The sequence below is a fragment of the Carcharodon carcharias genome, chromosome 2, assembly GCF_017639515.1.
Source record: "Carcharodon carcharias isolate sCarCar2 chromosome 2, sCarCar2.pri, whole genome shotgun sequence".
Taxonomy (NCBI): Eukaryota; Metazoa; Chordata; class Chondrichthyes; order Lamniformes; family Lamnidae; genus Carcharodon; species Carcharodon carcharias.
In genome coordinates this window covers 152,583,459-152,601,279 of record NC_054468.1, presented here as the reverse complement: position 1 = coordinate 152,601,279, position 17,821 = coordinate 152,583,459, and the positions used below count along the sequence as shown (strand labels likewise).

At 43.2% G+C, this 17,821-nt stretch overlaps 1 protein-coding gene across 6 annotated transcripts in view; it reads right to left on the bottom strand.

The window, feature by feature from the left end:
* LOC121269954 (WT1 associated protein) overlaps window positions 1–17,821 on the bottom strand; it is a 64,962-nt gene that overhangs the window by 22,911 nt on the left and 24,230 nt on the right. For 5 of the 6 annotated variants that reach the window (XM_041175130.1, XM_041175137.1, XM_041175146.1 and 2 more), the window contains 2 exons: window positions 15,734–15,792; window positions 5,773–5,900 (listed from right to left, as the gene is read on the bottom strand). In XM_041175130.1, the coding sequence (XP_041031064.1) occupies window positions 5,773–5,900; window positions 15,734–15,792 (187 nt within the window). The remainder of the gene's footprint in view (window positions 1–5,772; window positions 5,901–15,733; window positions 15,793–17,821) is intronic. The other variant, XM_041175152.1, reaches the window with a different exon arrangement.

The following is a 17,821-nucleotide window of genomic DNA, read 5'->3' as shown; positions in this document are numbered from 1 at the left end:
CCCAATTGCCTCAGCACACATCCAAAAGTGTGCACTGACTCTAGCTGCTTACAAATATACTTTTATCCACCTGCCAGGGAGCCAGATTACAAATGCCAGCGCACTGAGCCGATTACCTCTCAAAGACAGCAATGTGAACGTTCCCATTCCTCAACAACTTGTCATGTTATTTAATATCTGGATTCGTCACCAGCACATGCCAATGAGAGAGTGGACAGACCGCGACCCAGTTTTGTCTAAAGGGAACAAGTCTTGCAAGGATGGTCCAATGAGCCAAAGTTGGATGAAATGAAGCCCTATTTTAATAGGAAATATGAGCTCACCTGCCAGGATGGCATCTTGCTGTGGGGAGTGAGAGTCATTGTGCCTCCAAAAGACAACATTATTAGCCAAAATGCATAGTGCTCACCCCAGCATCTCTAGGATGAAAATGTTGGTGCGCAGCTATTTATGGTGTCCAGGGATGGACACCGAAATCGAAAACTTGGTTAAGATCTGTGTGCAGTGTCAACAGGTGCAGAAAGTGCCCCCTTCTGCTCCACTGCATCCCTGGAATTGGCCAGGAAGGCCACGGGTCTGCCTCCACGTTGGCTATGTGGGGCCTTTTTTGGGCACAATGTTCCTCTCGAAGTGGATGGATGTATACGAGGTAAGATCACCCACATCTGCCACCACCATAGACAGATTGCACTTGAGTTTTTCAATACACGGGTTACCAGAGTAATAGTGCTTGATAATGAAATGGCATTCACCAGCGGGGGAATTCCAAAGATTTACCAGTCTCAATGGCATAACACATGTTAAACCCTCCCCATACAACCCTGCATCCAATGGTTTGGCTTAGAGGGAAGTCCATACCTTCAAGTCTGGAATGAAAAGACTGGATGGAGACTCTATTGCAACTAGATGATCACGTTTCCTACTCAGCTATAGGACTACACCACACACAACCACCGTTATTGCCCCCACAGAGTTATTGATGAAGAGACGTCTCAGGGCACGTGAGAGTCTCAGACGGCCGAATTTAGGGGGGAGGGTAGAGAGAAGTCAGGAGGCCCAGAAAATGGACATGATTACCACAGTCGTGAAAGAAACTGCTGGAGACATAGATTTGGCAAAGAACTTTAGAGATGGGCCAAAATGGCTATCAAGTGAAGTTAGTGCAGTGACAAGACTCTGGTCCTAGCACATATCAGTTGAAGGTTGGATAATTAGAAGACATTTAAATAACCTCAGAACAAGAGAAATAGATCTACAAGAAAGGATGCGGCAAGCTTTCCCGTTGGCATCTACGCCACACGTAGAAGGAACTCCCCTTGGGTTGGAAGCCCCTGTAGGATTCATTGAGCCTGGCTGTCAGGAGACATAAACTTACAGGTTCCCACTGGAGAGCCTAGCAGACAACTGACTTCTGAGATGGAGGCCTCAGATAAACCATCCGAAGTCATAGAACTACGGTGTTCAACACGTTTGAAGCCTCCAGAGAAACTGAATTTGTAAATAGTTTATTTATGGAACTAGTTGACATATTGTAAAGATTGTAAATTGTACTTTTGAGTAAAGGGGAGACGGTAAGGTAATCTGAGGTGCAATACACCTAAAAGAGAATGTATATTTCTCTTTAAGACTGACCACGTAACTGTATTACCCAATGGCTGTGTAGCCATTGTTAGTCAGTGGTTTAGAATAGGGTCTGGTTTGAGAAGCACACATTGTGTTAGTGCTCTGTTACTTGTGCTAGTAAACAGCATGTGCTTCATCTTACATTGGTCTCTGCGCCTGCAGTATATTATTACCAACTCACCCACCGGTAGGTAGGCACGCACCCATGTTCACGAGCAAAGCGACCCGGCAGAAGGACACGTGACAAAAGTAAACTTTTTATCCTTCTCTGCCTGTAGCCTGTGACACAGCCCATCATACCAACATTTGCCAACGCCTCTCCACCAATGCTCAACTGACTCAGATGTCATTCACCTGGTTTCACACTTATCTATCCAGTCAGAACCAGAGTATCAGTTCTAACTGCTTTCACTTGTGCCATTACTAGTGGGGACCTCAAAATCTATTCCTGGCCCTCTTCTACTTCTCATCCATATGCTGCCCCTTAGCAACATCATCTGAAAGCATGCCAGATTCTACATGTACGATGACGACAACCAACCCTGCCTCATCATCATCGCTTTCAACCCCTCCACTGTCTCTAACATGTCAGACTGCTTGTCAAACACCCAGTACTTAGTGAACAGACATTTCTCCAACTAAACTACCGGGAAAACTGAAGCCACTGTCTTTGATACCTACCACAAAATCAGTCAACCCTAGCCACTGACTCCATCCCTCTGCCTAGCATGTATCTGATGCTCAGACTGTTTGCAACCTTGATTTCATATTTTACCCAAAGGTAGCTTCCAACCACATGGTCTGTACTATTACCAAGGCCACCTATTGCTACCTCCATAACATTGCTCAAATCCACCCCACCTCAGTTCAAATGCTGAAAACCTCATCATCCATCCCTTTGTTGCCAACAGACTTCCCTGTTACGATGCATTCCTGACCAGCCTTAAAGCCCAAAATCAACTAAAGCTCACCCAAAAAGTTGTTGTCTAGGTCCAAACTTACACCAAGTCCTGCTCACCCACCTCGCTGACTTAGTGATGCCTGGTTAAGCAAAGCCCTGATTTTAAATTTCTCATCTTTGTTTTCAAATCCCATGACCTCACCTTTCCCTACCCCTGTAATCTCCTGCAGCCTTACAAATGCCCGAGATATCTGCGTTCTTCAAATTCAGGCCTCTTGAGCATTCACAATTTGAACTGCTCTACCATTGGCAGCCGTGCTTGGGCTGCCAAGGCCAAAATCTCTCCATTTCTCTCTACTTTTTTTACAAAACACTTCTTAAAAACTTTTTTTTTTAAATTCATTCACAGGATGTGGGCTTCGCTGGCTGGGCAAGATTTATTGCCCATCCTAGTTGCCCTTAAGGTGATGGTGGTGAGCTGCCTTCTTAAACTATTGCAGTCCATGTGTTGGAGGTACACCCACAGTGCTGTTAGGAAGGCAGTTTCAGGGTTTTGACCCAGCAACAGTGAAGGAACAGTGATAGATTTCCAAGTCAGGATGGTGAGTGACTTGGAGGGAACTTCCAGGTGATGGTGCTCCCATTTATCTGCTGCCCTTGTCCTTCTAGATGGTAGTGGTTGTGGGTTTGGAAGGTGCTGTCAAAGGAGCCTTGGTGAATTCCTGCAGTGCATCTTGTAGATGGTACATACTGCAGTTACTGTGCATCAGAGGTCGAGGGAGTGAGTATTTTTGGATGTGGTACCAATCAAACAGGCTGCTTTGTCCTGGATGGCGTCAAGCTTCTTGAATGTTACAGGAGATGCACTCATCCAGGCAAGTGGGGGGGGGGTATTCCATCACACTCCTGCCTTGTACCTTGTTGGTGGTGGACAGGCTTTGAGGAGTCAGGAGGCGAGTTACTTGTCACAGGATTCCTAGTCTCTGACCTGTTCTTGTAGTTTCTTGTATTTATATAGCTAGTCCAATTCAGTTTCTGGTCAATGGTAACCCCTAGGATGTCGATCATGGGGGATTCAGTGATGGTATTGCCACTGAATGTCAAGGGTCGATGGTTGGGTTGTCTCTTGTTGGAGATGGTCATTGCCTGACACTTGTGCAGCGCCAAATGTTACTTGCCACTTGCCAGCCCAAGCCTGGGTTTTGTCCAGGTCTTGCTACATTTGGACATGGACCTATTTCTTCAACCAAAATTTCGGTCATCTGACCTCTCTCCTTAACATGGCTCAGCATCAAATTTTGTTCACTCATGCCTGTGTGAAGCAGCTTGGCACACAATATTAAATGTGAAATTAGGTACTAGCAATTGTTATTGAGCCATCAGAACAGTGCCCAATATTTACTCCCTCTTCCATGCGAAGAGTAGTAATAAAATGTTGCACAAGAGATTCAGATGGAGACGATTACTAATTTCAAAAGGAAACTGGACATGCACCCAAGAGAAATAAACTTGCCAAGTTAGAGATAGAGCAGGATAATGGCACTGGCTGGATTGCTCAGCAGAGAGCCAACATGGACTCAATGGGTCAAAGGGCTTCTGTGCCATAATAATTTTTAAAATTGTTTCATGGGATGTCAACATCATTTGCAATTGTTGCCCATCCCTAATTGCCATGGTGGTGGAGAAGCCTTTCTGAACTGCTGCAGTCCACTTGGTGTGGATGCTGTTAGAAAGGGAGTTCCAGGTTTTGGGGCCAGCGACAGTGAGGAAGGGCATGTAGAGGTCGCAGGTTCGGTGCGTTGCCACAGTGTATCTTGTAGAGGGCACATATGCTTCAAAGGTGCATTGGTGGTGGAGGGAGCGAAAGCCTAAGGTGGTGGATGGGGTGCCTTTCAAGTGAGCTGCTTTGTCCCGAAAGGTGTTAAGTTCGAATGGCGTGAGAGTTGCACTCATCAGACAAGTGAAGGGTGTTTCATCACATTCTTACTTGTGCCTTGTAGGTGTGAACAGGCTTTGGGGAGTCAAGAGATGAGTTCCTTGCTGCAGGACTCCTAGCCTCTGACCTGCTCTTGTAGCCGCAGTATTTCTATGACTGTGCAGTTAAGTTTCTGGTCAACAATAACCCACAGGATATTAACGAGTCTATGACTCTAAGGCATTAGCTAAGACATGAGAACAAAACTGAATGCATTTCAAGTATGTACTGGTACATTAGAAGTATTTTTTAAGAGATGCAGTGTGGCATGAATATGCCATGGGGTGGATGGAGTGTAGTTTGATCCTTCAGCACAGGAAGACATGGCCCTATAAAATGGCAATCTTGGAGAAAGGAGAGTTTGGGGGGAGCAAATAAAAATAAAATAGCCCATTAGCATGGCTTCACACTGATAGTCGAAAATTAATCTTCCCTATGCCACATTAAGTGCATTAGGGTTAAAGATTGTTTTATTCTGGAAACTGCTCAAAGTTAGAAGCCTTCTTAAAAAGATTCAGTGTCTCACGTGTAAAAAGAAAACTCTAAAGCTGAACTTGATTAGAAGTCATTGCTGACAGGCACATAAATGTGAAAGGGCTGGATAACCATCATAAGGCACCAACTGTCTTTTTCATCTTTCTGTGCAATCATAAATTTAGTCAAAGACAAGCATTCAGGTTCAGATGGGTTACAAAACAAACAATATGCCAACTTTCAAAATAAGGTCTTGGTGCAAGGAAAGATCAATTGCAATTCTGCCCCAACCTCAGTTAAATTCTTGGGGCAAGATTGGTTTATCAATTCTTTTGGGTTGGCTATGTGTTTGTTCCACGTCTTCCGTTCTTTTGGAGAAAGAGTTTGAAATAGGTAGATTGAAGAATTATAAAGTTAGCATTTTACAAAACAATTCCCACAATAATTCTTTTGATGTGTTCTAAATTATTTCCCTAATTGAGAAAAAAAAGCCAGGAGTGAACAGGCTCAAGGGGCTGAATGACTCCTGTTCCTATGAGTGACTGACCAAAATAAAGCCACTGGTTACAGGTCAGAAAATTTATTATAGGATTCTGGAACTCATGGCCTTTTAAAAAGTTGGAACAAAACCTAAGTTTCTGAAATGGAGGCATGAGAGAGAAATATGATAGTTTCCATTATTAGTTGTTAGCTCCCTTTCACTGTTACAGAACAAGCACACAGTAATCAATTCTTCATTTGTGCACACTAATGTGCAATAATAAATTAAAAAGAGTCCAATGCAATTTAAAATACTTACAGTACACTCCTGCATTTCCTGTTCCTTGGTAGCTAGCCTCATAACAAGAATGTTCTCCCTTCGAGCTGACTCATGTTGCTGCTGTTTTAGCTTCTCTTCAGACTCTCTTAACCCACTCACATCATTTGCTGTCATAACATGAAGGTGTAAACAAATACACTACATTAACAAATCTTTGCTTAAGAAATAGTTTCCTGCATGGGGTAATTTCAATTATGATTTTCATTGGGATGGTTACATTTTTCACATTTGGTTTTGATCGCACATAACACATCAATACAGGCACTGAAATTTTCACTTCTCTGCAGTCAAGATATTAAACTGGCATGAGCTTAACCAATATGTCTGGTTTGTTGTGATCTTGCTTTTAAAGTCAGTTTCTAAAATCTCCTGTTTAGATTTCTGCTACCAAAAAAGTCATATGTACAGCAGCTTTTAAGGCTTCGAAATCCAAGGCATGGTTTTGATTCCTATTATTCAATGCCAATATGATTCAATGTATAGTTACAGCAAGGAAGATACCAGGTTTACTTGGGGTTGATGAATGAAACGTCCAAGTGTAACAAGCAAATTCAGCGTCCAATGGCAGTTTAAAGACAATCATTTGAAGAAACGACAATTGCTTGTCCTCAAAACCGCCACTTATTGCTAATGCAAAAACTGCAAACCACTTGTAAAACTATAAAGGGCTTGGGGAAACAAATGGAATATGAAGATCAGAGCTTTCTCCAAATGTGGTTCTATACACATTTAACATAACCATCAATTCTGATGGGTCGTAACGATGTGAAGCGCTCACTCTTTTTCTCTCTTTTTTTCTACAGATTCTGTCTGACCTGAGTGTTCCCAACATTTTCTGTTTTTATTTAACATAACTAGACTGCTTTTGATTTCTATTCCTCTAGAAATGAACCAGTGTTTTGTTTCCATTTTCATGGTCAGGTTAACTTAAGAGTGTTACTTTTAATGATTTGTGAATCTGGATTCTAGATCTCTCTGCTCCTCTGTCTGATTTATATTTGCATTTTCCACTGCCTTATTTTCCCCATCAAATGCACCACTACTTATTTAGCACATCAGCCATAGCGATCATTGTAATGTGCAGTTCAGTTTATTTCATGCTCCTTCTCCATAAATAACAACAGAAAATGCTGGAGAAATTCAGCAGGTCTGATAGCATATGTGGAGAGAGAAACAGAGTTAATGTTTCAAGTCCATATGGTCCTTCTTCAGAGCTAAATAGCAGTAGAAATGTAATGAAAGTTATGCTGTTTAAGGGAATGTGGAGTCGGTGAAACTGGATAGAAAGCCTGCGATAGGCGGGGGCTGAGAGAGATTGACAGATGTCATGGACAAAAAGACAAAGGGAGTATTAATGGTAGTGGTAAGGACTAAAGAAGGTGCTGATAGTGGCATAAAAATAAGAAAGCAGAGTGTGTTAATAGCAGAACAAGGGTCAGCACTCTGTGAAAGAACAACATGGGGCGAGTATCAGATGGCCCTATTTGCCCTCCCCTCATCCCACCCCTAAAAGGGCCATCTGATACTCGCCCCATGTTGTTCTTTCACAGAGTGCTGACCTTTGTTCTGCTATTAACACGCTCTGCTTTCTTATCTTTATGCCACTATCAGCACCTTCTTTAGGCCTTACCATATTAATAATACTCCATTTGTTTTGATGTCCATGACACTTTTGTCAATCTCTCCTTAGCTCCTGCCTATCGCTGGTCTTCTATCTAGCTTCACCTGCTCCAACCCCCTTACAAAGAGTATTAATTTCATCACATTTCTACTGCTATTTAGTTCTGAAGAAGGGTCATATTCTATCATTACCACCAAGCTAGGGGATCAACGCAGATTCAAAGAAGAGTGCAGGAGGGCATGCCAGGAGCAGCACCAGGCATACCTAAAAATGAGGTGTCAACCTTATGAATCTGCAACACAAAGCTATTTGCCTAACAGCCAGCGATATACAGAACTAAGCGACTCCACAACCAAGATCAGATGTAAGCTCTCAAGTTCAGCCACATCCAGTCGTGATTGTTGATGGACAATTAAACAACTCACTGGAGGCGGTGACTCCACAAGTATCTCCATCCTCAATGATGGAGAAGCCCAGCACATCAGTGCAAAAGATAAGGCATTCGCAATAATCTTCAGCCAAAAGTGCCGAGAATGATACATTTCGGCCTTTTCCGGAGGTACCCAGCATCACAGATGCCAGTCTTCAGCCAATATGATTCACTCTACTTGATATCAAGAAACAGCTGAAGGCATTGAATGCTGCAAAGACGATTGGCCCTGACAACATTCCAGCAATAGTACTGAAGACTTGTGCTCCAGAACTTGTTGCGCCCCTAGCCAAGCTGTTCCAGTACAGCTACAACACAGGCATCTACCCGGCAATGTGGAAAATTGCCCATGTATATCCTGTGCACAAAAAGCAGGACAATTCGAACCCAGCCAATTACTGCCCACTCTACACTCTGTCATCAGTAAAGTGATGGAAAGGGTCAGCAACAGTGCTGTTAAGTAGCACTTGATTAGCAATAACCTGCTCACTGATGCTCAGTTTGGGTACCGCCAGGGTCACTCAGCTCAGAAGCCTTGGTTCAAACATGGAACAACGAGGTGAGGTGAGAGTGACTGCCCTTGACATTGAAGGCAGCATTTGATCGAGTCTGGCATCAAGGAGCCCAAGCAAAACTGGGAACAATGGGAATCAGGGGAAAACTCTTGGTTGGGGTCATACCTATCACAATGGAAGACTGTCATGGCTGCTGGATGTCAATCATCTCAGTTCCAAAACATCAGTGCAGAAGTTCCTCAGGGTAGTGTCCCAGGTCCAACCATCTTCAGCTGCTTCATCAATGACATTCCTTCCATCATAAGATCAGAAGTGGGGATGTTCACTGATGAGTGCACAATGTTCAGCACCATTCGTGACTCCTCAGACACTGAAGCAGTCCATGTCCAAATTCAGCAAGTCCTGGACGATGTCCAGGCTTGGGCTGACAAGTGGCAAGTTACAAGCGCCAGGCAATGACCATGTCCAGCATGAGAGAATCCAACCATTGCTCCTTGACATTCAATGGCATTACCATCACTGAATCCCCCACTACTAACATCTTGGGGGGTTACCACTGGCCAGAAAAGGAACTTGCCATATAAATATTGTGGCTACAAGAGCAAGTCAGAGACTAGAAGTAACTCACCTCCTGGCTTCCCAAAGCCTGTCCACCATCTGCAAGGCACAACTCAGGAGTGTGATGGAATAGTTTCCACTTCACCAAATGAAATGCAGCTCCAACAACACTCAAGTTTGACATCATCCAGGACAAAGCAGCCCACTTGATTGGCACCACATCCACAAACATTCATTCCCTTCACCACCGATGAACAGCGGCAGCAGTGTGTACCATCCACAAGATGCACTGCAGAAACTCACCAAGGCTCCTTGGACAGTACCTTCCAAACCCACGACTACTACCATCTAGAAGGGTAAGAGCAGCAGACACACGGGAACACCACCACCTGGAAGTTCCCCGCCAAGCCACTCACCATCCTGACTTGGAAATATATAGGCATTCCTTCATTGTCACTGGGTAAAAATCCTGGAACTCCCTCCCTAACACCACCATGGGTGTACCTACAGCGTAGAGACTGCAGCAGTTCAAGGCAGCAGCGCACCACCACCTTCTCAAGGGCAATCAGGGTTAGGCAATAAATACTGGCCTAGCCAACGATGGCCACATCCCATAAATAAATTTTAAAAATTAAAAGTACAGGGAAGTGAAAAGGGAAGTTAGAAGGGCAAAGAGGCAGTAAAAAAATAAATTGGCAACAAACATAAAAAGGAATCCCAAGGTTTTGCTATAGGCACATTATCAGCAAAAGGCTCATGACTGAGGACTGAAGGCATGGTTGAGGTGCTAAAATCAGTACTTTGCACTCTTGCGTATCAAGGAACAGGACTTTTTTGGGGCACTGAGGTGGTACTGGAAAGTTACTGTGGGCTAAGTCACTTGGTTGAGATGGGATGCACCCCAGCTGGCAGGGGTAAGTAATGGTAGGAAATGCAGAGGCGCTGGTCACAATCACCCAATCCTCATCAGATACAGGTGACAATTGGAGCATTGTAAATATTACACCCTTGTTCAAAAAAGGGGAGAAAGATAAACCTGGCAATTACTGATGAATGAGCTTAATGCTGATAGTTGGGAAGCTTTTAGAATAAGTTGGGGGAAAAAATCAGCCATTTGGACAAATGTCAACTAATAAAGGGCAGCCAGCTCAGATTTAGCAAGGGCTAATTGTATTTGACTGACGTGACAGATTTAAAATGTGGCAACAGAGTGATGCAGTGCAGTTGATGCTGTGTGTATGAACTTTCAAAAGTTATTAGATAGGTACAACATAATAGATTAGTTAGTAAAATTGAAGCTCATGGGATAAATTAAGTCACAGCATGGATACAAAATTGGCTAAGGGATTAAAAAATGTAGAATTATGATAGCTATTTTCAGACTGGAATGGATGTACAGTTAAGTTCCCCAAGGCTCAGTTGTTTTGAGTATATAAGTCACAAAGGTACAAGGCAAAATGTTGAAATTAGCAGGTGACATGGAACCTGAAAGTAAGAGTGAGGAAAACAGTAAATAGACTTCAAGACAGCATAGACAGGTTAGTGGAATATGCAGACAGATGGCAGATGATATTCAATTCAGAAATACACAGGTGATGCCTTTTGGTAGCAAGATTGAAGAGAGACAATACATGCCAAATGGCAGAATTTTAAAGTGGGTGCAAGACAAGAGGGATCTGGGAGCATTTTTGCTCAAACCTTTTTTGGTGGAAAGAGGTTACTAACATAAGTGAATGTAGTTGACACTGAAGAGGATAGCTGTCAACTCCAGAATGATATAAATGGTTTCGTTGAGTGGGCAGAAAAGTGGCAAATGGAATTCAATCCAGAAAAATGCGAGGTAATGCATTTGGGTAAGGCAAACAAAGCAAGGGAATACTCAATAAACAGGAGGATATTGAGAGGGGCTGAGGAAGTGAGAGACCTTTGACTGCATGTCTACAGGTCCTTGAAGGTGGCAGGACAGGTGGGCAAGGTGTCAAATACAAAAGCAGGGATGTAAAACAATGGAACTGTTTAAAATGGTTAGGCCACAGCTGTAATTTTGTGTACAGTTCTGGTCACATTATAGGACATAATTGCTCTGGAGAGAGTGCAGAGGAAATTTAAAAGAATGTTGCCAGGGCTTGAAAATTGCAGCAATGAGGAGAGATTGGATAGGCCAGGGTCGTTTTCTTTAGAACAGAGGAGGCTAAGGGGTGACCTAATTGAGGTGTACAAAATTATGAGGGGCCTGGGAAGGGGAGACAGGAAAGACCTGTTTCCCCTAGTTAAGGGGTCAATTACCAAGGGGCATAGATTTAAAGGTGATTGGTAGCACGATTAGAGGGGACTTGAGGAAAAGGTTTTTCACCCAAAGAGTGGTGGACGTGTGGAATTCACTGCCTGGTGGTTGAGACTGAAACGTGCAACTCTTTTTAAAGGTACCTGGATCTGCATCTGAAGTGCTATAACCTACAGGCCAGGTGCTATCAAGTTGGGTTAAAATTAGCAGCTAGTTTCTTTCTTCTCTTTTTGGTCAGTGCAGGCACAATGGGCTGAATGGCCACTTTCTGCACCATCATCTTTCTATGGTTCTGTAGTTCTATACATTCGAACATACGAATTAGGAGGAGTAGGCCCACTCGGCCCCTCAAGCCTGCTCCGGCTGATCTGATTGTAAACTCAACTCCACATTCTTGCCTAACCCTGATAACCTTTCACACCTTTGCTTGTCAAGAATATATCTACCTCTGCCTTAAAAACATTCAGATTCTGCTTCCACCATCTTTTGAGGAAGAGTTGCAAAGTCTCCAGAAGCTCAGAAAAAAATTTTCTTCCTGCCTTAAATGGGTGACACATTTTTAAAACAGTGATCCCCAGTTCCAGATTCTCCCATAAGAGGAAACATCCTTTCCATATCCACCCTGTCAAGGCCCCTCAGGATCTTATATGTTTCAATCTAGTCACCTTTCCAAACATATAAGATCTTGAGGTTGTCAAAACAATTAATGAATACATGGAATCTTGGGCTATATAAATAAAAGCTTAGACAGCAAAATCAAGTAAGTTTGCAAAGCCTATACGAAACATCAGCTCATCCCCAGCTGGGCTGTTCAATTCTGGACAGCACGCTTTGCAGGGAAGGGGAAGGTGGGTGCGGGGGGGAGGAAAGAGATACACGACATATGAAGCTACAAAATAGGTTTACCAGAACTTTTCCAGGGATGCGTTATTACAGTTATTTGGCTATACTGGAGAAGCTGGGGCTACTCTCCTTGTAGCAGATAAAGGTTAAGGAGAGATTTTGAGAAAAGTGTTTCAATTTATGAAGGGTTTAGATACAGTAATGGCTGAAGGGTTGATAACTTGAGGGCACTGATTAAAGATGATTAGCCAAAGCAGAGGAGATATGAGGAATTTTTAAAAACATGAGTGATTAGGACATGGAATGCTAGGTAAGGTGGTAGATTCAATAATTGCCCTCAACAGAATAAATGTGACAACTCATAGCCAGAAGTGAAGGATTAAACACTGGATCTATACAGCACCAAGGAGAAAATAAGCACTCAGATTCATGCTCTTCACTCTTGTTTCAGAAGGAGCTTTCATAAAATGTAGAAATGTATTAGCCCAACAATTATCGGACCACATTTCCAATAAATGCTCGGAACAAAGTTGTTAATTTTGCACATGTAGTCATAGGGCTGGGTTAAATGTAATCTTTAAATAACTGACCCAGAGAAGGTTGGTGAAGGACCTTTGTCTTGGTGATGTTTAAGGACAAACTAAGCCTCTTATATGGGGTATTGAATAGGTCAAGTGTCCTTTGCATGATCCGTACAGTCTTGGCCTGTCCTTAAACATTGCCAAGATGGGCCAGTTGAGCACCCATTGTGCCATCCACATAGATGGGGTGGCTCTGGAGTATGGGCAGCACTTCCCGTATCTCTACCTCTCCCAAGGGACTATCACTGAAGAGGAAGCCAGCAGCAAGTCAACTGTGCCAGCACTGCCTTCTTCAAGCTGTGCTAACATGGTCTTCAACAACAAGGGCCTTTGAAAGTCAACAAAGGTTCTGGTTATAAGATTGTTATGCTGACCACCCTCTTCTGTTGCAGCAAAACGGACCGTCTACTGACGTCACATTAAGATTGAGAGCTTCCATCAGTGGCGCTTGTGCGGATCAAACAGGAGGACTGCCAGACTAATGTGAGCATCCTTCATGAAGCTGTGTCCACCAGCATCGAAGCTCTGCTCCTGCGGAACCAACTCCGATGGATGGGCCATTGCGTCTGGATGCCCAAAAACAACATCCCTCGGCAGGTTCTCTTCTCTCAGATCTCCAATGACCGCCCTTTGAGCGTTGGCCAAAGGAAAAGATATAAGGTATGCTCAAGTCGCCCTAAAGTATGGAGGCATTAACACCGCTGATAGGAAAAAGACTGCTGCTGATCGCTTGGCATGGCAAGCTACATCGAGGATCAGCGACTCCACAATGAGGCGGAACAGTGGCAGCAGAGGAAGGACAAGGAAGCCAACTCGGTGCTGTGATTTCCAGTCCCCTGTGCAAGAACATGCCCCCACTGCGGAAGAACACGTGGATCCAAAATTAGGCTCCCCAGTCATCTGAAATCTCACCGAGCCTGATGGACATCATCCTCGATTCCGAGGGACAGCCGCTGCCTTTGCTGAAGGGGTAAGGTGAAGGCAGACAAAATATCAGGTGCTTTTAAAGCTTAAAAGTAAAGAACTGCAGATGCTGAAAATCCAAAACAAAAACAAAAATAAAAATACCTGGAAGAACTCAGCAGGTCTGGCAGCAGCGGTGGAGAGGAGCACAGTTGACGTTTCGAGTCCTCATGACCCTTCAACAGAACTAAGTAAAAATAGAAAAGGGGTGAAATATAAACTGGTTTAAGGTGGGGGGTGCGGTTGGGACAAGAGCAGCTAGGTAGAGGGCCAGTGATAGGTGGAGATAACCAAAAGATGTCACGGACAAAAGGACAAAGAGGTGTTGAAGGTGGTGATATTATCTAAAGGAATGTGCTAATTAAGGGTAGGAAGCAGGACAAGCAAGGTACAGATAGCCCTAGTGGGGGTGGGGTGGGGTGAAAGAATCTAAAAAGGCTAAAATGTAGAGATAAAACAATGGATGGAAATACATTTAGAAATAATAGAAATAGGTGGGAAAAGAAAAATCTATATAAGTTATTGGAAAAAACAAAGAGGAGGGGGAAAATAAACAGAAAGGGGGTGGGGATAGAGGAGAGAGTTCATGATCTAAAATTGTTGAACTCAATATTCAGTCTGGAAGGCTGTAAAGTGCCTAGTCGGAAGATGAGGTGCTGTTCCTCCAGTCTGCGTTGAGCTTCAATGGAGCAATTAAGCAAGCCAAGGACAGACATGTGGGCAAGAGAGCAGGGTGGAGTGTTGAAAGGGCAAGCGACAGGGAGGTCTGGGTAATGCTTGCGGACAGACCGAAGGTGTTCTGCAAAGCGGTCACCCAGTCTGCATTTGGTCTCTCCAATATCGAGGAAACTGCATTAGGAGCAACGAATGCAGTGGACTAAGTTGAAGGAAGTGCAAGTGAAATGCTGCTTCACTTGAAAAGCATTTCACTTGCACTTCCCTCAACTTAGTCTATTGCATTCGTTGCTCCTAATGCGGTTTCCTCTACATTGGAGACACCAAACGCAGACTGGTTGACCGCTTTGCAGAACACCTTCGGTCTGTCTGCAAGCATTACCCAGACCTCCTTGTCACTTGCCATTTCAACACTCCACGCTGCTCTCATGCCCACATGTCCGTCCTTGACTTGCTGCATTGTTCCAGTGAAGCTCAACACAAACTGGAAGAACAGCACCTCATCTTCCGACTAGGCACTTTACAGCCTTCCGGACTGAATATTGAGTTCAACAATTTTAGATCATGAACTCTCTCCTCTATCCCCACCCCCTTTCTGTTTATTTTCCCCCTCCTCTTTGTTTTTTCCAATAACTTATATAGATTTTTCTTTTCCCACCTATTTCCATTATTTCTAAATGTATTTCCATCCATTGTTTTATCTCTACATTTTAGCCTTTTTAGATACTTTCACCCCACCCCACCCCCACTAGGGCTATCTGTACCTTGCTTGTCCTGCTTCCTACCCTTAATTAGCACATTCCTTTAGATAATGTCACCACGTTCAACACCTCTTTGTCCTTTTGTCTGTGACATCTTTTCGTTATCTCCACCTATCAATGGCCCTCTACCTAGCTCTTCTTGTCCCAACACCCCACCCCACCGACCCCACCCCACTTAAACCAGCTTATATTTCACTCCTTTTTTATCTTTACTTAGTTCTGTTGAAGGGTCACGAGGACTCGAAACGTCAACTGTGCTTTTAAAGCTTCATGGCTGAGTCTCGATGACATGACCCTGATCACAGAGCACTGGTTTATTCATGTCCTGGTCTGGCCTGCACGTGGCCCTCGGAATAAAGCCAATAAATGCTGGCCTAGCCAGTGACACCCACATCCCTCTATACCATTTACCAACAATTGGATCATTTGAAAATTCAAGCTACAAGTTTCCTGACATGCAATTTTGTTGCCATGCCGATTTCCATAGGCAACAAAAAACTACGTCAGGTTTTGCAGCTGACTTGATGAAGCTCACACAATCAAAAGAACCATAACCCCAGATTTTATCTTCATTACATTATTCTTTATGCTGTAGGAAAACAAATATCTAGTTCCGTGCAACTGGTGATCACCACCCAATTGCCAATTTAGCTTTTCTGCAGCTATTTTGGACATTAAAGCCAGTTACAAACAAACTAAAGTAACTTACAGCTGAGCTCTGAACACTTGGTCTCTAACGCATGTACATAGACTTCTTGCTGTTTCCATCTAGAGGAAGGGAGGGAGTCAAATATTAGACACTTAACCATTTCCTATGCAAACACACTAAGTAAAAACTGCATTAGTTGCATTCAGACACACATTCAAATTGAATATGGAAACATAATTGTCACTGAGCTTTTTCCACCATCCAATTAATTTATGGTGGATCTGTAATTTAACTTCATCTACTCAACTTGATTCTATACATCTTGTGCAAAAAATCAACCAATCTCAGTTTTGAAATTTTCAACCAACCCAGCCTCAAGAGCCTTTGGGACAGAGTTCTAACTCTCCACCATCTTTTGCGTGAATAAGTGCTCCTGACATTAGCCTAATGGCTAAGCTCTAATTTTGAGATTATGCCCTCCTTTTTGGACTCCTCTATCAGAGGAAATAGTTCCTCTCCATCTATCCTATAAGATCACCTCAAGCACATCATACCATTGCTTAATCTCCTTTCGTTAAGTGAATACGATCTTTGCTTTGCAACCTGTCCTTACAGTTTAACCTTGATATCAATCTGGTGAAATTTGCACAGCACCCAAAAGGTGATATCTTTCCTGAGGTACAGTGCACAGAGCTGAAGGCAGCACTCCAGATGGGGTTTACCAGAAGTCTGTGCAGCTGTAATGCAATTTCCACCCCTTTGTGTTCCAACCCTTGAGATAAAAGTCAATATTCCATTACCCAATTACTTCTTGTACCTGCCTTCAAGCTAAATGATTTTTGTACTTCAACCTCTTAATCTCTTTCCATGTACAGTTCCTATTTTCTCGCCATTTAGAAAATACTCTCATCTATCCGTCTTTGGCCCAAATCTATTCCAAACTGACTTGGTTTTATCTACCTGTAACAACTCCTACGCTACATAGTTGACTTTAAGGTCTTCAATGCAACAAAAAAGATTTGCATTTATAAAGCACTTGACATGACCACTAGACATCTCAAAACACGAGAGCCAATTAAATACTTGGAAATGTTGTCATTGCTACATTGTAGGAATCATAGCAGTCAATTTAAGCACAGCAAAACTCCCACAAACAGCAATGTGATCTATTTTGTGATGTTGGTAGAGGGATAAATATTGGCCAGGATGCAGAACGGACATTAAAATATTGCTTTGCCAGCAAAGTCCAATCATAAAACCTAAGATCGCAGACAGATTAAGACACATTTCCTAAATAATTCCCTTTTGCTTAAAAAAGAGGAATCAAGGTTGGAAAAACACAAGTGCATGGTTAAAACAAGGGGCATCAGACCATAAAAAAGTAGGGGAAACTGCCAGCAAAGAGACAATGAAAAAATTAAAACTGTTTAGACAAGGAACAAGCAAGACATTTTGCAAGGTGACATATGGCACCAAATTTGGAGGCATGGCAAACAATGAGAAAAATACCACCGTACTATCAACTGCAAGAGGCGAGCAGAATAGGCAGCCAGGTGACAGATGGATTTCAATGCAGAGAATTATGAGGTGATGCATTTTGGCAGTAGGGAAAGGGAGAAGCAATGTAGACATAATGGCTTAATTCTACAGAATGTGCTGGGACAGAAGGATTTGGAGGAGGGAGGGGTTCATGTGCACAAATCTTTGAAGGCATCAGGACATATATAGAGAGAGTATTTGGCAAAGCTATGGCATCTTGAACTTCACAAATATAGGTCATACAACAGCAGAGCTGAACCTTTATGAAGTGATTCTTTCGCTTGTTCTTTGGATGTGAGCATGGCTGGCAAAGCCAGCATTAATTGCCCATCCCTAATTGCCCTTGAGAAAATGGTGGTGACCACCTTCTTGAACCACTGCAGCCCATGTGGTATCAGTACATCCACTGTTGGGGAGGAAGCTCCAGGATTTCCAGAGTCAAATTAGGAGCTGGGAAATTAGAAGTTTCAATCTGTGCTTATAGCACAGAGCAGGTCTAGAGTTCATAAACAGACTACTAATGAGATTGAGGGAGTACAAGGCTTTTTTATATCATGGATATGGGATCTGAGACCTGTTGTTTAGAATTCCTGTGCCATGCAGGAACTT